The 25,845-nt window shown below is 35.8% G+C and overlaps 1 protein-coding gene across 2 annotated transcripts in view; it reads right to left on the minus strand.

Annotated features, from left to right (window-relative positions):
- The window catches only part of LOC150099541 (phenazine biosynthesis-like domain-containing protein 1), a 179,394-nt gene extending 160,252 nt beyond the window's left edge, over nucleotides 1-19,142 (minus strand). The window contains exons 1-2 of one of the 2 annotated variants that reach the window (XM_090404060.1): nucleotides 18,643-19,142; nucleotides 3,094-3,196 (exon numbers count right to left, since the gene is read on the minus strand). In XM_090404060.1, the coding sequence (XP_090260186.1) occupies nucleotides 3,094-3,196; nucleotides 18,643-18,732 (193 nt within the window). In that variant the 5' untranslated portion in view covers nucleotides 18,733-19,142. Of the gene's footprint in view, nucleotides 1-3,093; nucleotides 3,197-18,099; nucleotides 18,127-18,642 lie in introns of those variants that run through there. The other variant, XM_090404061.1, reaches the window with a different exon arrangement.
- Between the last annotated feature and the right edge of the window lie 6,703 nt (nucleotides 19,143-25,845).

The following is a 25,845-nucleotide window of genomic DNA, read 5'->3' on the forward strand; positions in this document are numbered from 1 at the left end:
TGTGATGGATACGAAGCATATGCGTATCCGTATTTGATCCATAATGGCTGGTGAGGTGGTTAACCCAGTCTGCCAATCTATCCAAATCATCCTGCAAAATTTTGACATCATGTGTATTTACTATTGCTCTACCCAACTTTGCATCATCAACAAATAAATGAACAGTTCCTCTCAGATTTTTTCCTATATCATTAATGAACAAATTAAATAGCAGTGGTCCAAGAACAGGAAACCTGTAGCATACCACTAGTCACAGGCTTTCTTTTGGACTCTACTCCTGAATAAACTACTCTCTGATATCTCTCCATCAACCACCCTCCTATTCATCTCATCCCAACCCTATATCCATCCCCATGTGCTGCAGTTTACTGATTAGAATTCCATGTGGTATCCTGTCAAAGGCCTTATCAAAGTCCAGCAGTATCACTGTAAACCCATTACCCTTATCCAGTTCAACCATCACTGTATTATAAAACATGAGCAAATTACTGAGGCATGATCTACCCTTCACAAAACCATAATGTCCCCCCATACAGTATCCCATTTCCATCTATCCATTCCTGTATTTTGCTCTTGACTAATTTCTCCAATACCTTGACAACGACTCCTGATATGCTGATTGGTCGGTAATTTGCAACAGCGGTATCGGAGCCTCCTTTATGCAATTGGAACTATTTTCCCCTCTTTCCACCCCTTCGGGACTAACCCAGATCTGAGACTTAAATTAAACAATATGGTCAAAGGCACTGACAATTCCTTTGTCGCTTCACATAAGACTCGAGCTGGTATACCATCCAATCCCACAGATTATTCACATTAAAGTTCTGTAATATATTATTCACATCCATTTCTTGTTGTACCATCATTTTTAATCTAAGCTTGTCATACTTATCAGCTCAGTAATTCCACATATACCCAGTATTAATTGAAAATTCCACACATTTAGCCACCTGGGAGGTGGCTAAATGTGTGGATCAAGACCTTATGATCACCCTCACCAGTTGGTGGCAATGTGGTCATATACGTTATAGTCAAATTCTCAGATGCAATTACTAGATCGAGCACTCTCGAAACCCTAGTATATTCCATTACAAGTTGTCTCAGGTAGTTATCCCTTAGTGACTTATGTTGGGTTCCCATCTGGTTGGGGGCCAAGATTTTGAAAATAGCAGAGCTGAATGGTTTCTCAAAAGGTAAGATTTCCTGGGTATTTAATCAGCGGAAAAATAACTGACATGGCTTGCCTAAGAGGTGTAATTGTGGTCTTAAGATAGAATGAGATCGCCATCATCTGAGAAGGCTTGTATGAACAAACAAAACTTGTTTGAACTTCCTCTGTGCAGCTGTTCCCAACCCATATCTCACCAAAACTATGTGCAGGGAATCGAAGACGATCACAACTGGTAGTAGCATGCCTATACAAAAACCAATGATTTCTGTAAAGATCTGGAAATTTGTCTACAGTGGTGTCAGGAACACTGTGACTGGACACTGAAAAAAAGTTGTGGTCTGATGAGTCATGGTACACCTTGTTATGTTCCGATGATAGGCAGAGTTTGGCAGGAGCCCTATGAAGAAATGAACACAGGTTGCTTTAAACACAACTCAAGGTTCCTGAGATGGTGTCATGCATGTTCTGTGGATACAGAATGGGTTCCCTGATATTGCTGGAAGATCAAGTGTCCTCCAAGCAATATCTGAACATTGTTGTTGTTGATCAAGTCCATCCTGCAATGTTGACTTTTTATCCAGCAGGTGATGGTTGTTTCATGGATGACAATGCTACTGTCCATCGCACAAGAATCATTCGGCAGTGGTTCAGTGAGCATGACCACAACTTCCACGATCTTCTCTGGCCACCACAAAGCCCAGATCTGAACGCCATTGAGAATGTATAGGACATTTTAAAAATCACATCCCAGGAGCAAAGTCCTCTTCCATCAAATTTGAGCCAGTCTGGTGAATGCCTAGTAAGTTGTTGATGTAGATGCAATCCAAAACCTTGTGGAATCTATGCCAAACCACACAGGTGCTGTAATTCAGGCTAAAGAAAGTTCAACCTGGCATTAAATAAAAGTTTCTAATTCAGTAGCTGGTATGAGTAGTTACAAAGTTGACAATAGGGAGTTCTTTCATATGGTAGATCAAGAGGAACAAGTAAGGAAAAGGAAAAATTCCTGGAAGTTATGAATGGAAGGAGTAAGAGGGTGAGGAGTGGTTGTTTTGGATGGAGGGTGGTTGGAATGCACTGCCTGATAGGGTTGCGAGAGCACAAAGTGGATGAAATTAAGATATGATAGACCTGATGTTAAGATGTGCCTCTCACAAAGTCCATAATAATAATAATCTTTAAGGTACCTCTAAACGTGCTGCTCATATCCTAAAGAAATTTCATCTTGCAGTCATGTACAAAATCTATCAACCACATCAGGTGTCTTTCCAAAAGATTCTGGATGAACTGACCACTTCTTACAAAACATATTTCTGAACAATAATCCTATATCAAGTTAAATAAATATCTTAAGTCCAGCCTTGCAAAACATGGAATTAATAATGCCAGCCACAGAATTCTTTGAGATGATGCTTACTTCTACATAGAAGCACCTACAGATTTGAATGCTTTTCATAGTAAGTGTGGAAATTATTATTCATTATCCAAATCTCAAGAACAATTTCAATCTTAGAAGGAGCCATGTGTTGGAGTGCTGTACAGTTTCAATGAAATTGAAAAAGTAAAAATAAATGAAATGAAATTAAATTAAATTATAATAAAACAATAGTGTTAAAAATTACATAAATAAAGTTCCAATTACATGAAGAAAAAAAAAAAAAAAACTGGAAGCATTTCTTCTCACCATCATTTTGCTTTATACTGATTCATTCACCACATAAATTTTATGACTGTTAAAAGAAAGTTAACTACTTCTGAGAATTCCTGTCATGAAAAATTAAAAAACTTAATATCTTCTCACACATCCAAGTTATTTAGTATTGATGCACAAAAATTACCTGAAAAAACAAAAATCTTAAAACATTTTGATATGTTATGACAAGGAATGTAGGTTTAATTTTTTAATAGTATATATCACTTACACTGCTCAAATGTATCTTCTGGCTTGATACAAGTTAAAAATGCTGTTTCAGAGAGGTTCATTTCATGAGCAATTTTTTGTTGCAGCTCATCTGTTAAGGAACTCTAAAAATAAATAAATAAAATTTTTTAAAAATTTAAAAATAAAAAAAAAATATATATATATATACACACTGTATAATATATAATATACACTGTGCTATATTGTACTATAATATATACTGTATATACTGTGTGTATATATATATATATATATATATATATATATATATATATATATATATATATATATATATATATATACAGGGTGTTCGGGATAAATTTGACATATTTATAATTAATTATATTTTTCCGTAAGTTACATGTATTAACACACACTTCTCTTCATTTAAAAGTTTGGACCCTTCTTCATTCATATACAAGATGTCAGAAAGGATGGATAGCTGGAACCCACCTGAATCATGGAAGAGAATAACTTGTATCATGATGATTCGTGCCCGCCATCAAAATAAGGATATTACGACTGCTGCCCAATGCTCCCTGAATACAGTAAAAACAATCAGGCATGAACTAGAGACTTGCAATGGTGACTACGAGGATGTAGCAAGAAGAAAGATCCCTAGCAGACGATCTGATTGCGTTCGTACAGCAGAATTCCTCGCAAATCTGCAGGAACAGGTGTTGAAGAACCCTGGCATTGGAATTCGGGCTTTGTTCGTGGAGTTGCTAACTGTAGTCAAGCCCTGGATAACAAGGGTAGCCAATGGTAGGCCGTATGTATGGCAGCAGGATTCGGCCCCTTGCCACACCTCTGGGAAAAGTCAAAAATGGTTGTCTGAAAATTTCTACAACTTCACCAGTCCAAATGTTTGGCCTCCAAACTCCCCAGACCTTAACCCCATGGATTATTTTGTATGGGGCGCAGTTGAAAAAGACACCAATCGCACTTCCAGTAATACAAAAGCCCAGTTAATGGATAAAATTAAAACAGTTTTTGCGGCCCTTCCCAGGGAGACTGTAGCATCAGCTTGTTCGAGGTTCCGAAGCAGAATTGAAGCTGTGATCGATGCTAATGGTGGTTATTTTGAGTAAATCTTGTTGATAGTATAATTAACTCTGCCTGTAATGTTTTTTTGTCAATTCATTAAATTTAATAGATACAAAGAAGATTTTCTTTTTCCTTACGAAACTGTCAAATTTATCCCGAACACCCTGTATATATATATATTAGCCATTATTAGTATTAATACCAGACCTCCATGGAGTCAAAAGGCTCATCACAGGAGGTACACACAAGCTTATCAAATTGTGCTTTAAACTCATTCAATGTGTCTACATTCACCACATTGTCAGGCAATGCATTCCACTCACCAACCACTCTACATACAAAAAACCTGCTCTTTACACCTTTGCTCACACCCTTCTTATACAGTTTCCAGGGATAGCTCTTGTTCTACCCTCTTTCTTCCATACCATGAAGAATTACTTCCACATTAACCCAGTAACAATCCCTTACCAAATTAGATGTCTCAATCATATCCCTTCTCCTCCTCCAATTCATGAAAATTTGCAAATTGCATTTCCTCAGTCTGTCTTCAGTCTGTCATATCCCATACTCCAGAGACCAGTTAGCACATTTGTGAATCTTCACTGGACTCTTTCTAATATATCCTCATCACCATGAAAACCAGGCGACCACATCTGTGCATAATAATCCATATGAGGCCCAATCAGAATATTATACAATAGAATCAGAACCTAAACATTTTTCAACATCCAAGAACCATAACCTCTTTGTTTCTGTACATTAAGGTCCTCTGCATTATTACCATAATATGATGTAGTAACTTTTCTAATGCAATGTAACCTCTGAACTTGTTCATCACCACTCCCAAATCTCTTTCAAAATTTCTCCATCAAGTGTATAATTTGTCTCATTGTTGCCTACCAAATTTCAGAACCTTATACTTTGCAACACTGAACTGAGAGTTCCATGGCCACAACATCTGCTTAATTGCTCATTATTCTCTCCAGTTTTGTATATCAGCAAACAGTTTTATCTCCAGTACAATACCATCATCATGCATATAAAGGATTTAGGCCTAGCATGGCCTGTTCCGGCCTTTATGGCTTGTTTTGGTAATCTTTCTGTTTTCATTCTTTGAATGTGTTCCATCCATTTATGTTTATATTTTTTAATTTTTTCTATTACTGGTTCTTGGTTTAATTCTTTCATAATTTCTTTATTTCTTTTGTGATCAAATAAGGTATACTTTGCAGTTTTTCTCATAAACTTAATTTCTGCTGTTGTTAATCTTTGTTTGTCTTTTTGTTTTATTGTCCAGATTTCGCTTCCATACATTAAGACTGGTAGAGCTAATGTATGGTTTGTTTTTGAACTAGGTTTGGTTTAAATATAGAGTTAATTACACCTGTTATTTTTAAATATTTTGCAATTTTTACGTTTATATCTTTTTCATTTTCATATGTGATTGTACATCCTAGGTAATTAAATGAATTCACCTGTTCTAAGATCTTGCTATCTATTACTATTTTAGGGATCTTGTCCTTTAAAGGCCATAATTTTTGATTTTTCTGTTGATATTATCATACCATAATCTTTGGATATCTCATTTATATCTAAAATAGTTTTCTGTAGTTTATCTTCAGAATTTGTAATTATTATTTGGTCGTCGGCAAAGAGGAGAGTGTTTAAGTTTACTGTAGAAGAAAGTTTAATTCCTTGATGTAAATTTTTATTCCATTTTATTATTATTTCATTTAAGTAGATATTAAAAAGAGTTGCTGAGAGGGGACATCCCTGTCGGATCCCTTGGTTTATCTCTCTCGTATAGCTATATACAATACCAATATCATTAATATAAGTGAAACAACACTGGTCCAAAACAGACCTCTGTAGCATGTCACTAGAGATGTTCCTCTTTTGGGATATAGGTTTCTTGGAGTATAGTTCCATCAATGTGATGGAACTATACTCCAAGAAATCGATGAAGCCAGGGATTTGGGGGTGTGAGTGGATATGGAGTTAAAGTTAAGAGGGCATATTGCAAAACTGGCTAAAGCAGCTCATGAGATTACTTGATTACTGAGAATACCCTGATGATCAGAGATAAGCAGGTTATCATACCCCTTTATAGAACCTTGGTAAAACCACACCTTGAACTAATGTGTGCAGATTTGGTCACCTGGGTTTCTTAGGGATGAGGAGAAGGTGGAGAGGATCCAGAGGAAAGGAGTTACCAAGATGGTATCAAGTCTATGGAATGAACCTTACGAGGACAAGTTAAAAATTTGTGGCTTCCAGAAATTTGTTGAGAGGTAGAAAAAAGATGACATGATTGAGACAGAAATTACTGAACAGTTGTTACAAGATTAATACAGAAGATTTTTCAGAACAGGTTTTGTAGTGGGAGAACTAGGAGCCATCCTTGGGAACTGAGCAAGAGTGTAGTTAATAGGGGTGTCAGGACCAGATTTTTGGCTTGGAGAGTGATGAACAAGTGGAATAGGCTGCCAGTGTCTGCTGCAGATGCCATGACTGTGAATGAGTTCAAAGCGAAGTATGAGAGATATTGCACAAATGTTGAATAGTGACTGGCATGATAATTAGGGCCTCCCTCGATGCAGCTAAGGACTCCATGGAGTAGCCCGTAATAATAACAACACACACAACTTGGTGATACTTCCTGACAGCCAGTCACCAATATCATCTGCTCCAATTTAGTTATGAACTGTGGCAGTTTATGAAAAGCCTTTGCAAAATCTACGTATACCACTATATATGCATCTCCCTTGACCAATACATTCATAACCTTGTTATAGTACATAAGCTGATAAAACATGATCTCCCTTTAACAAACCCATAACAATCACATTGAATACTGTATTATCAACCTGTTTCTGTATCCTAGCTCTCACTAATCTCTCGAATACCTTAACCACAACTCCAGATGTGCATATCGGCCTATAACTTGTAGCCTTAGCCTTATCACCATATTTGTGAAATGGAATAATTTTACCTTCCTTCCACTCCTTTGAGACTGCCATCAAGTGCTATTGCTTTACTGACATCAAGCCTACTTAACTCCTCAACATAACTCTTACTCACTCACTCACCAGTAAGTCTCCCATTTCCTCTTTTCCCACTTCTACTACACCTGAGCTTCTCATGATTTCACACTGATGAGGATGAAACACCCTGATGAACTGCTCACTGAATACCTCAACTATGTCTTTGCAGTAGTTACCTATCTCCCAGTTTCATCTATTGTCTTGCCATAATCATTCTTCTTTGTACTTGACACATGTCAAAAATCTCCCCAGAATTTATCTTAGCTTGATTTGGTAATTTCTGCTCATGTTACAATTTTGCTATTCATACTAACTTAGTCAGCTCACACTTTATACTCTTTGTGCAACTCATTATTACCATTCATTATTCATCTTGTGTCGCATCCATGTGGTGTCTTACTCTAGATTTCATAGATTTCTTCATTCATCCATTTGGCATCTACCTTATTAATCCTTCTGACCTTCAGAACACATCTGACCAAGTAGAATGCATTTATCTCCTTCTTGCTTAATTCCTCAATCAATGATTTAGTAGCAAGCTGTCTGCTTAACTTTTCATAATCAGTGGCCTTGCAGTTCCACATATACTCTTTCTTCACCAAAGTTTTCATATGGCTAGCCACAGTCCAGGTGACCACCTCATGATGTCTCCAATCAACTGGCAGGTTGTTGAACACCCTCCACACAATCACAATCTATGATGAAATGATCAAATCTATAACTCTCAATCTTCAAATATCACCTAAGATAGTTGTCTCTCAAGAAATTCATTTTCTTTATTCTCAAATGTTATCTCTTCATTCCAATCTATATTATCGCAATTAAAATCACCCATAAATGATCACCTTTCCCTTTTCATTAGCCTAAGTTGCTTATACATTTCTTTATCACCACCCTCCACATTCCTTGGTATTTATTTATTCATTCATGTGGGGTTTCCCTCCCTGCATTCCTCAACTGCCCCTTAGGACTGGATGAGCTCTCCAAATGAGGGATTAAGTACCATATCCTATGACTGTAGCCTGTGTTCACGGGGCCAGTTTGCCTGCTTGAGGGATGAAAAAACCCTCAAGTGCGTGGATCGCAGGGAGAAAAACCCTGCAGTCCACGCCTAAGGCCGGCTAACGGGAATTGAACCTAGGACACTCCTTCCCCAGGCATATAGCCACTAGGCTAACCACGAGGACCCTGGCCCATAGCAACATCTAAATATGTTTTCCTGGCAACTTCCACCTCACACTAGAGTGTCTCAAAACTGCTTTAACAAGTTACAGCAGAAACACTTCCCGTGTTACAGCAGAAACACTGTTATCAGTGACTGATCAATGACAAGTCTGTTTTATGACTAAGGTTTCACACGATACCACGAGATGAGCTCTGCTAACAAATTCCTGGATGCTAACAATTTTTAATAATGATATTGCCACTGATGCCATCTGTTCATGCCTCTAATCATTCTCAGGACTCTTAAATCTGCAATCTCTAGTCTTTGGTCAAGTGTTTTACTTCTGATCCAGCTCTCAGATCCATGAGTTAAAATTGGTTTGAACACTGTCTTGTATACAGCTAATTTAGTGATTTGATTAATACTCTCTTATTCCATATAAATTTATTCAATTGACTTCCTACCATACCAGCTTAGTTGATTCTGTTGTCTATTTCCATATTTAATTTACCATCTTCACTAAAAACCATAGATAAGTAGCTGAAATGTTTTACTTGTTCTATGGGTTCTCCATTCACATTGCAGTTGATATTTTCAACTTCTGCCTATTTTTATTGTCTTTGTCTTGTCATTGCTGATTTTCATACCAAATTTATTACAACAGTTATTCAGTTTAGTAAGGGAGTCTTGCAGTCATGTATTTTATTTATTTAAAAGTATAACATCATCTGCATAAAGTAAAGAGTTGACATTAACATCTCCAATTTTGATATCAGGTTTAATACCAGTTTCCTTCATAATGTGATCCATATAGATAATGAATAACAGAGAGGATAATGTACATCCTTCTCTGACAATAGATTTAACATCAAACTATTTTCCTTCTGACTTACAACACAAAAAAGACTACGTACTGCTTGATATAATTCCACATTGACACCATATAACTGTAGCATTTTGAATAGCTTCTCTCGGCACATTGTCATATGCCTTTTCCAGATCTACAAAACTTAAATACAGATCTTTGTTATATTCCCATGATTTCTCAACTATTTGTTGTAAAGTGAAAATCTGATTCTGACAGCCTCTATTTGGCCTGAATCCATCTTGTTCTTCACCAAGCTTTTCTTCCACAATCCTTCTCTGTTTCTCAAGTATACTTGCATAAATCTTACTAGGAACACTCAGTAGAGAAATATCTCTGTAATTCTCAGATTCAATTTTATTTCCCTTTTTATATATGGATACTATGAGAGCTCTACTCCAGTTGCGTTTCCATATTTCACACCTTTGACGGCTTTTTCTACTTCAAGTATGGATATGTATTCCTGATTGCATCCCTGTTGAGTGTTTTTTACCACTGCTATCACTGCTTGATACATTTAGCAATTTTTTTAAGTGATTACTCCATACTTCAAGGATATCTTTTTCTCCAGTTTTCAAATCATCACCTTTATCATCTCTAATTGCTTTTACAGCACTCTTTCCTCCATTTCTGAGCTTCTTCAACAACCTCCAGAATATCTTGCCACCTTCTTGATATTTATTTTCTATGTTCTTACCTCCCAAAGTCTTCCCATGAGTTTTGTTTAGCTTTCTTAAATTTGTCTCTGTATTCTCTAAGAGCACAAGCTGATTTATTTGCCAGGAACTTTTGACATGCTTTCTTCTTTTCCTTCACTGTCTCTAACTTCCTGTGTACACCATGGAGTTCTGATTTTTCTCTCTTTGCAGTCAACCTCACCACATGCCTCTCTGGCTGAATCAATCAGTGTTTTCTTCAGGGCTTGTCAATGAATATCCAAGGTTTGGTTCCTGTTCTCAAACTTTTTCATTTTTTTCTTGAATAATGTTTGTGTATTTTAGTCTACAGTTCACATCTCAGAGCTGCTCAACTTTTATTCGCTTTAAAACTTTCTTACATGTTCTTCTTTTCAATATGGAATTCAATTTTATTTTGCTCAAGACTAAATGGTGATCACTTCCAATTTCAAATCCTCAGTGCACTCTGGTGTCCTGCACCAGGGAGAAAACATCATTATTGACAATAACATAGTCAATGAGACTTTTCTTATTTCTTGCCTCTTCTCTCCATGTAATTTGTGCACATTTTTATGTTGGAACATGGTGTGTTAATAATAATCAGTCCATGTCCTGAGCAGAAATCCAACAGGTATTTGCCATTAGTATTAGCTTTGTTCTTTTCTCAAAATTTTCCCAAAATATTTTTGTATATCTGATAATCATTTCCTACTCTGCTATTTAGATCCCCAACAAGGACCAACTTTTCCTTTTTTATTGTGTCAGCTGCTTTCTCTAAAGCCTCAAAAAATTCCTCCACTTCTCCACTCCTATAGTCCCACAGAAGGTTCTACTAAGGGACTATAGGCACAAATAAGGCTCATTGTCCAGTTCTGATATTTGCCCACATCACTCTACTTGAGACTGCCTGCCATTCAAGAAGATTAGCCTCTCATTTAGTGTTGAATACTATGGCTACTCCTTCTTTTCCTTGATTGTCATTGCTTGAATACAATATTTTGTATTTATTGCTCAGAAAGAAAAGATCTCACCAGTTTTTGTCTTTTTTTGTTTATGTTGATCTGGTACTTATCCAATTCCTCAGCTAGCTCCATTTCTTTGCCATTCAGGCTTCTTATGTTGATAGTACCGATCTTGAACTCTGGTGATGCTGAGTTAGGGTGTGTTTTAGGATTTGTTTCAGTAGCTGACTTTTTGCTGTTCACCCTGGTTCACTGGCGAAAACAACGGTGGACTTGTTTAACCGTGGGGAGATGCCCCATTCAGCATGAAATTCTGTCATGTTGTAACATCATTTTATATTTTGGTTTAAGCCAATAAGAATACAATTTGGTTGGCTAAATCTGAAATTGCCATCCAATCCTCATTTGTTCAGTATCCAGGTAGATACCTAACAGAGTGTACCATGAGAAGGTGAGGATTGTACATTAGGTCAGAAGCCCTGGTTGGTTCTCCACATTTAAAGGCTATATGGTCTCCTCTCAGTTGTGACCCTTAAGCCACCAATAATATAATATCACAATTTAATGCAATGAATGCATTCAGCAAATCAGTCCTAGCCACTTCAACAGACCACTCATTTCCAGCACTGCTGTCACTTAAAAATAACACATTTCGGTACATTACATTCTTAAAAACAACAAATTTTCATATATTATTCTAGTTTTCAATGATATTTTATTCCAAAATAAACAAACAAAAATCTGCAAATCATGTATTGATCATAAATTGTCAAATCATAAATTGTGACTTATAAGATACATGAGAGGTATACAGAGGCATAGAAATGTAGAAGGAATCAATGCACGTTTTTGGATATATGGAATGCGTCTGAGGAAAGAATGGATTTGTATAAGAAGTAGAGCTTATACTTAAATCTGTTTGGTGTCAGGATTCTGAAGAAATTAATCGGTATGAGACTAACCCAGAAAGTCAGGGAAACTAGATTATAATGGGAAGAATGCCGATACAACTGTGAGTTCATTCGGTTTGGACTTATTAAGCATGTGCAAAATGTCTGCATTAGTAAGACATTAGATAACAGAAATCTGCAACTTGTCCAACCAGCTCATGTAGACTATGTGTCCACTTATGATAGCAGGGTATGACGGCAATACTAGTAACAATTTTTCATGTGATAGTAAGTTTGAAGCTATCTGGTGTGAGGTGGAATCTAACAAGATCAGTGTGAGAGTGTCATCAGAGACTCAGTAGACTGGTTGCTAGTAATCACAAAATGCATTACCAAATAAACATGATGGGTGTGAAATGAGAAATCATCATGGTTATTTATCTGAGAATGGATTATTAGTAGTGAAAATCTCATGAGAAGAATGAAGCTAAATTTATTGAGCCTGATGTGAGATATGACTTCCTCAAACAGCACATGTGACAGAACAAACCCGAGGTCAAAGATTGATAGACCTGATTATATTGTCTTGGGGGGGGGGTTCAGTTAAAGATGTGACTGTTCTGCCTGAAGTTAATGACAGTGATTGTCGTACTGACTTGGGAAGCAGCTAAATTTATGGATATCTCATGAGAAAAGGCTACATGCTGAACTACAAAGCAGGAAATTATGAACAGCTAAAGAGTATGCTTGGTTCTGTCTTATAATACTAGTTGCTAGATGGGAAGGATATCATCAGTGCATGGGAAGCATTTAAACCAGTGATTCCCAAACATTTTTGGTTCACAGTACCGCCAGTATATTCCACAGCACCCAAAGTCAGAACATAGCCTACCTAATAGTTGCAGTGTGCAGCTGCTGCAGTTATTTCAGTGAAAATATTGGAGTATTTTGCAGTGTTCCAGGGCACTACAGTGCACAGTTTGGGAACCACTGATTTAAACAATGCTTAAATTATGCAATACTGGAATGTGTTCCCTGAAGTGAAATAGATGTGCAATCTTATTAGCAGAGGTTCTTAAAAAAAAAAAAAAAAAAAATATGTGGAAGGAATATCATGTGCATAAGGATGATATCAGTTATGAAAATTATAAGGAGCAAGCCAGACTTCACTGAGACTTAGAACTATTGTACAGAAAGCTAAGCATGAGTATAGTATGAAAAGAAAGTTTTAATTTTAATTGCAGCAAAGCAATTTCTATTGCTTTGCTGCAATTAAAATTTGCTGCTTCTTAAAATAGAGTATGAAAGAATAACTCGGCTGAATGCAGATGGTATTTGAGTGAGAGATGCAGAAAAGATTATTCAACTACTGGGTGCTCATTTTGATAAAAGCTATCAACCTGGATTGTGTCCAACATTAAGCTCGCTGCTATCTCTTCACTGACTGAAGAAACTCTTGTGTATCAGGAGGAAGTACAAATTAATTCAATAGGAATTTAAAGAATGTATGATAATCCGATTGCACAAGGATAGTTCAAATTCTGGTGTGTCTAACTTCACCATCAATCCAGAGATATCAGCATCTTTGAATTGATGGTTAGATTCTTGAAAAGTTGGTAAGAGGTTGCATATAGAAACCGACTGACAGAGAATATATACTTTACAATGAACAGCATGGGTTTACTCAGGGAAGATATGTCTTAAGTTAGACAAGGGGAATGGATACACCAAGATACTTTTCGATTTTGCTAAAGCTTTTGACAGGCTTCTAAGGCTGTTGGATAAGATGAAGGATATCAGATTAAATTATAAACCATTAGCTTGGATAAGAGGGTGGATGACTGACATATAACGCCACAGTAGCACAATTGGAAGAATAGCAGAACATTGCACCCTTCAATTGGAAAAGACCTGAGTTCGATTCTCGTCATGACAAGGGGAATCCTTATATGGGCTTTTTCAGTTGAAGGCGAGTTAGCCGATCTCATACGGTGGTGGTAGCAGGGTTTTTTCTCCCGGAAACTCGGATTTTTCATCCTGCATACAGACAAATCGGCCTCCAGAACACACGCAATTTACAGACAAAAAATATTGCTGTTGGTGATGATGGGTGATAGATGGTGTTGATAGTAGTAATATCATAGTTGGAGAATTAAGTAGTAGTGGAGAGGATGAGATGTATTTGGTGAAGAGGAGTGGTGTGCCCTCCTGCAATGAGTCCTTGAACTCCCTGGAGGTGTCACATAACAATAATAATAATATTGAAAAGTGGTACATAGGGAATGCGAGTCTTTAAGATTCAAGACTGAGGAGAGATCCTCAGAGTAGGATGAAGGAAATTGAGCCTTCTGTCTCGTCAATGGAGCGAGCCAACAACAGAGACCACACGCACGGCTGAGATTCAGGACCTCCAAAGAAGACTGATTGCAGGAAGCCCATCTTAGACAACAGAAAGTCTCTCATATTTAGACCTGTTCAGTCTGCACATTCACCTCCCTATGAAGCAATCCATTCCATGGTCCAATTCCATTTAAAAAAAAAAAAAAAAGCTACTTCTCACTCTCCAACTCATCATCTCCTTTCACAACCTCCAGGAAGGGGGCCCCTTATCTTTGTTCATTCCCTTCTATAGTGCACCCACAGATACGAGACCCTTTGACACCTCTGCGCATGTCAAAAGAAGGAGAATCCATTCTGATAATAGGGTAATCAAATCGTATTGTGGGATGAGTTTATTATTACATGTCGGAAAATTAACTTCTCTTTTATGATCATTATAGTTTTTAAAGTGGTAACTATTTTGCTTGTTTAACAGTTGGAAAATTTTATGTATAAAGCAAGTGATTTCGTAGTTGGTGAATAATTCGTACATCGCCTTATTTCTTTCTCCCCCTTCAACATGAATTGACTCTTCTTAGCAGTCTGCCAACGACAGCTCTCGCTTATGTGGTCGGACTATACCATACAAAAAACTCCCCAAGTGTTAATCCTGTAAATACTTATCCCCAGTTTAATGTCACCCTTTTGTCTTCTATCCACCAATCTCGGCAAGTGCACATGTCCTTAGTCTATCCTCATAAACAGGGGCTGAAATAGTTTTGAACCAAAATAAAATGTTCTTCTCAGAACAGTTCAAAAGGAACTTCTTTTTTTTTCTAATGGCACAAATTAATAATCCCAGATTTAATTGTTCCTCTGAAGATACACGCCTGGATCAGAGCAAAAAATTTAACTCTCAGAAAATAATTCTCCATCTGAAAACGTGTGCATGTGTGCACACACACATACACTGTGTATATATATATGTGTGTGTGTGTGTGTGTGTGTGTGTGTGCGCGCGCGCACGTGTGTGTGTGTGAGAGTGTACGTGTGAGAGAGAGAAAGAGCTTGTAGTAATGAAAGCAAGTTATTCAGAGATTTCTAGACAATATGTCACAATATTTTGGATAGCTCTTATTTTACAAGAATGTTTTCCTATTTTTTTTATTAATAAGTGTGTTAAAACACGAGCACATGTGTGCGAGCGCACGTATGTGCACGTGTTTTTCAGATGGAGCATTATTTATTATTTATTCCTGGTAATGAGAGTTGGGCCAAAATGACTTTTGAAACTTGTGTGCATAAAAATGGTTCACAATAGGAAAATGATTAAATCCACAGTATCCAACCATCTGGTAGGAGAAAGAACATGAAGTATGTGAATACAAGAGGAAGATTTTTAATATTATAATAACAATGGTAAGAAAATTAACTCGAAAAATTTCTAAGATACCCACAGGAAATCCCACACAGGGTTATCTGGAAAGGAATAGATGACTGAGAATGAATATTTAGGCTTAGATGATGCTGTAAACTTATACCAAAATTTAATTGAATAAATACAGCACAAAATAAAAATAATTAAACATCATGTGTAATCATTCTGATATTTCATCTATGTCACAGAACATTAATATAATATTAAAATTGCAACAACACATACATACAAAAGTACAATAAATGGAAAGAATTAGACTATTTTAAGCCTAAAGACCTTTGATAGGTCCCCCCATGGGTGCTGTTGGCTAGCCTTAGCTGTCAGGTAGGAGGCCTAAGAATTAAAGTTTCCCAAATTTTGGAAGTTTAACACAGTCATATTTATTTAGATTAGGCTGATTTAGAAATCAGAAGATTTCTTTCAAATTTGCATCTGCCATGATGAAGCATAGTAGGTTTGTTCAACTGATCCTGTAGGTATCCAAGACATGGTCAGCTAGACTTGACTGACCATAGTTGGAGCAGGAGATGTATTTCTTGTGTTCACCAAGGCTGATGTTGGCATATCACAGTTTGACCATAGTATAATAAATTGGAAGAACAATAACCTTGTAAACACCTGGAGCAGAGAGGGGAGAAAGTGAATCCTTAGGAGAATGGAAGTACCAGCTTCAAATAAGGCTTGAAATCAGTGCAGAGATTGTATTTCTTTAAAATCCTGGCTGTTTTTTCTGAAGTGCCTTGGATACATAGGGAATAGTAATAGCATTGCTGTTGATAGCTGATTCACATCAGGCAATTGATGTGAAGTCATCAGCCTCTATATACAAATAGTCCAATCATGCAGATACTTCATGTGTAAACTTTGCTTGCTCGCCTGGATAAAGGATTAAAGAAGGATATAGATTCTTGGCAAGTATAATTTAATTTGTAACCAAGTTAAAAAAAACTTGGTTTTTTTGAAAAAAAATTTCTGTGTGTGTTTTATGTTTATGCATAAAATTTAATTTAGATGTTACTGAAAAATACAATTTCAATAAATAGACTGCATATTAATAAATAATGGTATGTGCATACACCAGTCTGTCATTTATCTGGTTGCGCTGGGAAATCCATTTGATGGTCATTAACCCAGACAGGTTAACTGAGGATTCTATCATTGAGAGATCACTGCAAATACATACAGATAAGAAACATACATAGACATTTTTAATGGCATTTCTAAACAAGAGAAACTATTCAATCTACAATACATACACTAGTACACTCAATGCACAGAATCTCAAAAAGAAAGAAGCAGGAGGGGGGGGAAAACAGCAGATTGTACTTTTTAAAATCTATGAATGGAGACTGTTTTCCAAAGGACAGTAACAGACTTCATGGATCAAATTTCTCCTAGTTCTATGTGGAGAAATTATCAATGCAACTCTGATAAGTCGACCATAGAAATTGAAATAGTAAATGCATGCAACAAAAAATCTCTAGAAGTAATAGGGCAATTACCAGAATAACAGTCATTACATTTTCATTATTATTTTATAATTTATTATTGTAATTATTAATTGATTTTTATTTGATGTTTTATAAATGATAATTATTTTGATTTTAGAATCCTCAATGAAAGATCTGAACCATGTAATTCTGATTATTTTGCTTAATTTTGGATTCTCTGACTGCCCTATTACTTCTGGATTCTGTAAATGAATGAAGTGAAATGATTAGCAATGGGCCATTAATTAATCAAGCTTGCTGCTTTGTTCTGTCCTAAATAATATGTGTACATAATAATATATAATTATTATATATATAATAATTATTATATAATTATAATATATATTATATAAAATAACAGCATTTAAGGGATTCAATATCTTAATTAATGTAGTCCTAAGTAACAGCCACCTGCTAATAAAGCATAAAATAAAATTACAAAATTTACTTTATTTCCAAAATAAAACCAATCATGATTATTTATTATCATCATCCTGACATCTCCATAGAATCCTAGGACTCATCACACCAACCAATTACTCACACAATGCCTATCATACCTGTCCTTAGTCATTCATTAGCAGTGCACTCACAACTACATCTGGCAATCCATTCTACTGATTTACCACCCTCCAAGTAGAAATCCTAATCCTCACGTCCTTGTTAACCATATTCTTAGTAAACTTCCAGTGGGTGCCCTTTGTTCTCTCCTCTCCTATCATGTACTGGAAAGTTTCTTCTGCATCTAACTTAAAAAAACATTAAGTTATATGTTTCTACCATATTTCAACTTTTTCAATTTAATTTTGTTAAACAAACCTATCTGGTCACCCATCTCTGAATCTTCTGCACCCAATTCCTTAACTCTAAGAAACCCATTAAACAAATTCTGGACAGGTCTATCCAAAAGCCTCATATAATCAAAATATTTTTGTCTGTTTTTTTTTAACTTGTTTTATTTTAATGTGAAAAGAATACTAAAGTATTGATAAAACTATTAACATTTAATAAAATTGTAATTTATATAAAAGTATTTGAATTAATTTAAAATTCTTATTAAATAGCAGTTAATTATTTTTAATAAATGGAATTGTTAAAATATGTAGCTACCGTGCTTCCCATCGTGGTTTTAATATCGTTTGATCAGCCAACTTCAAAAGCCTATAATAAAGGAAATGTATATATACCTGGTATATATATACTTCTGAATGTAAAAATTCGTTTGGTAACGGATTTCTAATACGCATATTTAATATAATTTTAATTAATTAAATTAAAACTAATTAAATTATTAATTAAATCTTTAACTTAAATTAACAGGTTATTGAAATAGGTAATTATCATGCTTCACATTTCGTTTTTTCAGCTCAACGGCATACATCTTTCAAGAAATGAAATGTAATCTTCAACAATATAATATACCCGGTATACAAAATTCAACTGATAACATATTTCCACTGAAGTCAGTTGTAATTACACGAAACAATTTTATTTCCTACAAACACCTGAAATACAAGAACCTGCTTTACATGGAGTTGAAGTATTCATCTTTCTTTCTTTTTTTTAACCATTCAAATTAAACAGTACAAGGTAACAGTTTTCACAATTATAGTCAAACTTCTATCTTAAAAAATTAAACATTGCATAACGTACGTTGTTTGCTGCCACAAGACAAACAGCTGCTCCATTTCCAGCAAATGGCACCTTAGAAAACGCATCGACGGTGAACAGGGGAAGAATCATTGTCTAAAAAGTTTGCGGGACCCTACAACCATACGCTTTCAGCCTCAACTAGAGTGCGAAGATTACGTAATTGCTAAAGTAGTAGTTAGCATCGAAAGTCTATCACTAAACGTAACCAATCATTCCAGTTAAGCACGTGACATATCGGAAACTTAACCTTGAACTTTGCTGTGTTTTTTTTTTCTTTCTGTACTATCTCCCTAATATGATTTAATAATAGCTAATAGAAAAAGAAGCACAGATCATCAGGTTTCAACAGTCCATTTCTTACGCCAGTTTTCTTGATGAACTCTGTTAATAAACTATAATTAAAAAATAATAAAATAAAGTGCAGTCCTATGGAAATAGCGTTCACTTTCCATAGTGACAGGCCATCCAAAGAATGACCTTTACGAGAGTTCAAGTTTAGACGCCTAATACAGTTAAGACTTTTACTAAGCCTATCTTCGGCCAGTTTTCGAGTTAGTCGATCTTTGGCAAGCAAACGTACAGTGTGTGTGTGTGTCTCCCTCCCTGGAGACTCAGATTTTAATCACACATATCGAAAACTCGACCACAACCTTTCACTATTAGACAATAATACAAGTGTTAGGGCAACCAACTCTTTCCATGGTGTGGGCTAGAGGTTCGGAGGAAATTCATTTATTTTTTTCTTTCTAAGTTTGATTTCGACAAAAGCCATCAGAGGATTTTTTAAACAAAACACTTAAAAACCAACATATACTTTGTATTACAAAGTAAAAGTTATTTAGATAAACACTAAATTATTTTTATTTCAATAAATAAAATTAAGGACCTGTGTAGCTCACTGGAAGTGACGCTTGCAACTTCTGCGCTAGGCCGCCAGAAGATAGACTTAAGTTCAAGTGTAGTCACCGACTGTAGGAACTTTTTCTAAGCCTATTTTCGACCGGTTTCCGAGTTAGTCGATCTCTGGCACGGGCATGCAGGTTTTTTTCTCCTGGAAACTCGGGTTTTTTCCGTAAAGTCAAGAAAATCGACCATAAAACCAACATTAATTCAGACAGTAACATATTCTGTTAGGGTTAGGTACCAAGGGATGGCAGCACTTGCTGCCAGTCTCTGCATAGGTGAAAGCTTATACTTAGTGATAGTCATGGACCAGCTATCTCTGATAATCTACCAGTGGAGATTGAGCTGCCTACTCAGTCTCCAAAAGCTAGACAGGGTTAAAAGGCCTCGCATACTCCCTATAAGGGAATAAAAAGACATTAGCTTATTATTATTGTTGTTATTATTATTAAATAAAATTTAAAAATATTAATTTTGATTAAAATGGGCATGCATCTCAGTGGAAGTGACATTTGCATCTACAGCGCTAGGACACCAGAAGAAGCACTTAAGCTCCATTTTAGTTGCCGACTAGAGGAAAGTTTTCTAAACCTTCCTTTAGCTGGTTTCTAAGTTAGTCGACCTCTAACACAAGCAAGCAGTTTTTTTTTTTTTTTTTTTTTTCTGGAAACTGGGGATTTTTCGTTCCATGAACTCAAGATAATTGACCACGAGCCCACACTATTTCAAGCAATAAAATATTGTGATAGGGTTAGTGACCACGAGATGTCATCATTTGTTAGCCGTCTCTTCACAGAATACTGCTTAAAATAAGTAATAGTCTTGGGCTAGCTATCTCTGATTACCTATTGGTGAAGTTGAACTTCCTCCTCAGTCTCCAAAATTTAGGTAGGTCTAATACGATCTTGCCTACTCCCTATAAGGGAAGAGAAGGCATTAGCTCATTTTTTTAAAATGAAATATTAAAAATTATTTTTAAAACTGAATTTATTCACGTCAACCATTCATTCAACCTTTAAAAATGCGATTTCCTTTGGTCGATTAAAATTAAAAAAAAAAAAAAAAAACGCTAATGCCTTTGATTTCCTTACAGGGAATAGGAAAGGCCATTTTAGCCCTATCTTACTTTATGGAGGCTGAGGGGGAAGTTCAATTAGAGATGATGTGCTTCCACCAGGACCACCTGGTGAGGACTGGTGGAAGTATCATTTCATTTGGGACCAAAGTATTTCAGTTTTCTTCTGTCAATATCTTTAAGGAGCCCTGAAGTTCGGCCGATCTTTCCTAGCACCCATTCATTTGACCACCTTTCAGTATATAATATCCTCTGTAGCACCTTCTGTAAGAATCGGAAGTTGATCCTTACGAATCATAGACAGGCATCTGACTGTTTATTGTTTTAGCCGTTCATAATCGCAGTGGCATAGCTAGGGGGTACGGAGGGGGAGGCACTTTGAACCTTTTTGAACTTTTGTAGTCAATTCTAAAATACAGTCTCGAGACCTCAGTTCCAAATATTGTAATACTACTGCGAATTTTCCTCACAATTGTTGTGAGTGTTGCTGGTTGTGAGAGGAGTTTTTCTAAATAAAATACATTAAGAATTACCTAGGTTACTATGATATAGACTTCGCCATTGTCATCGACGATTTCGCTAACAGAAAAGCAAGATAAATAGCATTTTAGAATGTTGAAATTTAAAGTTTTACTTCAAAAATAAACATAGTGTTTTAATTTGAGTTAAGGGATATTACATCCCATATTGTTTCTTAGCCGAATAAGAAACTCAAAGAGTTTCATGCCGAATATAGAAACTATATAAAGTTTGGCGATTCGCAGCATAATCAAATACCGTGAGAGTGCAACACCTGACCCATTTGGTAGTGCAATCTGAGGCAACTCATAGTAAGGGTGGATCAAGCTCCGATCACTATTCTTGGTATTTACCCATAATGTGAACTTAGCTCCTAGGAGCTGTATTACTGTTGTACATTATGAGAGAAGGTCACTACCCACACCGGTTTCAACCTTTATTGAGGTCTCATCAGTGAGTAGGTAGACCTGGTTAATACAAAGTTTGTAGCGAACAGAACTTACATCCCTTCTATGAGAATTGCCAAGAAGGCGTCCTAATAAATTACTAATTATATGAAGAGCCAAAGGCTTCAATTAACTTAAATAAGTTCATGTCGCCGAATTGATTGTTAGAGGGATTAATCACATAGAGGGGATTAATCCAATCGAACAGATTGGATTAATCCCGCTATGTGAACACAGAGGGATTAATCCATGTAATTCGGCTTCCAAATAGCCAAGTTACATGAGTGTGACAGGCAATGAAGCATAACAAGCAACGAAAAATGGGAATGAAGTATTCAGCTGAATACTTCATTCCCATTTTTATTTTAATAATTTAACGAAAATATTTTCCACAGAGCACTCCCATTACACTACGACTCTTTATCGAATAAGTAGGAGTGGAGGGTCTACGAAGCTGGATCATTCAGAGAAAGTTTCAGCCTCCCCATTGCGTTACCCTGAGTTGGGTCCAATGTACTATAAATTATCCAGTCTCAAGAACTGCTTTACACTTCAGTGCGGATGATTTTGGGTCAAGACAACTGCCAGTAGAAGAAGAGTGTATAAGACGAAAGGAAAGAACAAAACTGGGAGACCAAATGTGCCATCAGCCACTTCATCTTTCACCATAAATAAAGCAATGGTTTCAGAGTCTACAGTTAACTTTAAATGCACTCACTGTGTCCTTTTCCTGATTACGGATATTTACAACAATGTTTGGGAGTTTGAAACCAAACCTGATGCCAACTCTGATCTTTCTCGCTTTCATTTCCCACAGCAGAATCCAATAAGTAACTGTATTTTAAATTGCATATATATGAAACCTTACAAGTTTATATGGCAACACCCAACAAACTTAAAATGAAGCAATGCAATAATTCCTATTGGAAGTAAATTGCGCTGCTAGTCGTTCGCGTCCTTTGCAGCTAAAAACATTTGGGAAGCAAAACGAAAATATATTATGTCACCACGAACTCAGCTTGTTTCACAAACGTCCCAGCAAATTCAGTCATCGCAAATTATTTGTGTTTGTGTTTCAGTTGCTTTACATTTAGATTTTTTTTACCTCAAATTTTCTTCAACTTGTTTTAAACATCTTATATGAAATATTACCAGCGAAGTGAGAATAAAATAAAACTCCATTAGGTTAGAACGATATTATGTCCATGGATGTTCCTTGTGGCAGGCTGGAAGAAAGGCGGTTATGGGTTTGCTTACTGTTGTGGACTAGCGGCACTGTTTCTAGGGCTTTTTTCAGTCGATTTCTGAATTAGTTGATCGTTGGTTAGGTAAGTAGCTATGAACTCGACTGTCAGTGTTGACTAAATGACAGATCGACTGCCTGCCAGTCTCCAAAAGTTGGTAATAAGAGCTACTCCCCTAGTCCCTGTGGAGAATTAAAAAACAACAACAACAAAAAAAGCAAGTGGTCATTATTGATAATATTAAGAATGCTAAATTATTTAAAGGCCGCGAACCTGCACCATGCCCGAGCTCGATCTACTTTGATATAATAATGAGCAATTTAAATTTAATAGTCATAATTAATGTTTTTAAAAACAATGTGGATGTTCTCAAATAACTGGTAAATCATCTAGGAAATTTGGTTTCCAAACAACTAAGATACATTATCCACTTTAAACTTGTCTATAACTAGCTGAAAAAAATAATTATAAAATAAAAAAGATATTAGTTACATGGCTCTCTACCTTATTTTCAAATTAAAAAAAAAAAACATTCGACTCTTTTAACTTTTCTATTTTCTAACCCGTTTTATGTTTATTTTTATTTTTGTTCACTGTAAATAAATCGTTTGTGGTCAATCGTAGGCTTATTATGTTAGCCGCAAATAGTGAGTAGTGGTAGACTGTGCCGTACATCTTATAATTCTCCAAGATTTGGAGAATCATAGAGAATTTGGAGAAAACTAGAAAATCCCTCCAGAACTCATCCAAGATAATCCGGAAGAAAAATTCTTTCCATAACTGACTGAATTAGGAATTTAAATTATAGTTAAATTGCTGACTGGAACATGAAAGCGACCACTTTTGCATTTTACGTGGCTATATTCTATTCAAAAAACTGTTCTGCTTTTGACATTTCATTTTTCATATCATCCCACAGCAAGCTTTTTTTTTTATTGCTAGTAATATTTTTAGCCTATATTTTATAATTTAATAATTAAAATTATTAATAATTTAAAATTATTATTAATAATTTTAATAATAATTTTAAATATTTTATAATTTAAAATCAATCATTAGTTAAAAAATAATAATTTTCAGCATTCATATTACCACTAATTTTTTAATTAGTGGTAATATGAATAATACGAATAAATTTTTTTAGCCTTAAATATCTTACATACAAGGCCTCATTAGCCCTGAAATGACCTTTATGTTCATAGCTCTAGGCCATCCCCAGAAAAGCGTTCCTATTTCGATTGTATCGCCAACTAGAGGAACTTTTTCTGTCCTTTTCTACGATCATTTCCAGAGTTAGTCGATCTCTGTCATCAGAAAGTCTTTTTCTCCCGGAAACTCTTTTTTTTTTTTTTTTTTTTTATGTACGGTAAACCCATGAAAATGCACTATAGAATCCACACACTATTGCAGACAATAATACGCTGCGTTTGGGATAGGGATCACAAGATGGAACAACTTGCCTGCCATATTCCCTTCACCGAATGCTATTTAAAATAAATGGTAATCTTGGACTCTCTCTCTCTCTCTCTCTCTCTCTGATTGGGTGACGGTAGAGATTGACTTCCCCTTCCCCAGTCTCCAGAAGTTAGATAAGCCTAAAACGGCCTCGTCTACTTCTTATGGGGAATAAAGGGCGTTAGCGGATGTTTTTTTATGTCACGTACACATTAATTCATCTATAAAAACCTTAATGTTTATACACGGGGGAAAAAAAAAAAGTTATTGATCTGTGAAGAAACAATGAAGGTGGAAGGTTTGCTTGTGTATTATAATAAATACGTGATACATAATCATTTATTCAGATGCAGAATGCCGAGCTCATTCGTCTAATACTTTCTACTTATATCCAAGAATAAGCAAAGGCAAAATAATAGATTGGATTCTCCTCTCTCTCGCTACAAGAAACGTGTACAATATCCTAACAAATAGCTTTGCTAAGCATCTCAATCAAAATCATATCACAGGAAAAAGTCCGCTGATTAGACTGCAAATGAAGACAGTTATAATCTGCGTTTGTATCAGATAAACGTGTACGACAGTTAAACTAGCAATTAACGGCTGACAAGACTTGTTGAAAACCCTTTAACATCTCTCAACAGTAAATAAGTAGCAAGTTCATTATACATCTAACAAAATTATTCTATGTGCTGTAAACTGATTATCAAAAGATCATAATATGTGATTTTATTTTTATTTTTACCAGATGTTATCAAATAGGTGTTTATCGATTGAATCTTTTCTTTTCAATTATTATTATTATTATTATTAAAGTTTTATTACGCGATATCTTCAAGGAGTCTAAGAACACATCACGGAAAGACCCTCCACACCACACAACCTGTTTACATCACAGGAATTTTCATATAGTCTTTTCAGCTGATGGTGAACTAGCAGATATCATATATGGTGGTAGAAGGGTTTTTCCTACCAGATGAGGTTCATCGCGCGCGCGCGCGCACACACACACACACACACACAATGTGTGTGTGTGTGTAGTGCGTTGATCCTGTCTATAAACTTACGCTATCCGTCATTTACGCTTCTCAAAGCAATGACTCATATCTAAGAAGTGGTGTGAAAAGTTAAAAATGGAATGCACAAATTATTGTTGCTATTATTATTATTATTATTGTTATTATATGATACTTCCATGGAAACATCGAAACAACAAATCCATACCACACCATTTCATCGTGTGCAGTTGTATATATATATTAAAGATACTAAGAAATTTTATACTTGGTTATTAATCCTTTTTCCAAGGAAGCAAAACAAAGTTTTGCGCGTGAAATATATTCATGTCATGTCTTAGCTACTTGTATATAGAGGCTAATGACTTCATATCACTTGCCTTAGTATCCCATAAAGCAAAGCAAACCCCCTTTCGGACTTGTATAATGGGAAGGGCCACTACCCAGACCAGTTTCGACCTTATGATTTCTGCATCACTTCAAACTTGGTATCTTTCCCGTATATGGCTCCCACTGATGAGACCTCAATAAAGATCGAAACCGGT

This window comes from Typopeltis vanoorti, chromosome 14, assembly GCF_054136105.1.
Source record: "Typopeltis vanoorti isolate ZY-2024b chromosome 14, IOZ_Tvanoo_1.0, whole genome shotgun sequence".
NCBI lineage: Eukaryota > Metazoa > Arthropoda > Arachnida > Uropygi > Thelyphonidae > Typopeltis > Typopeltis vanoorti.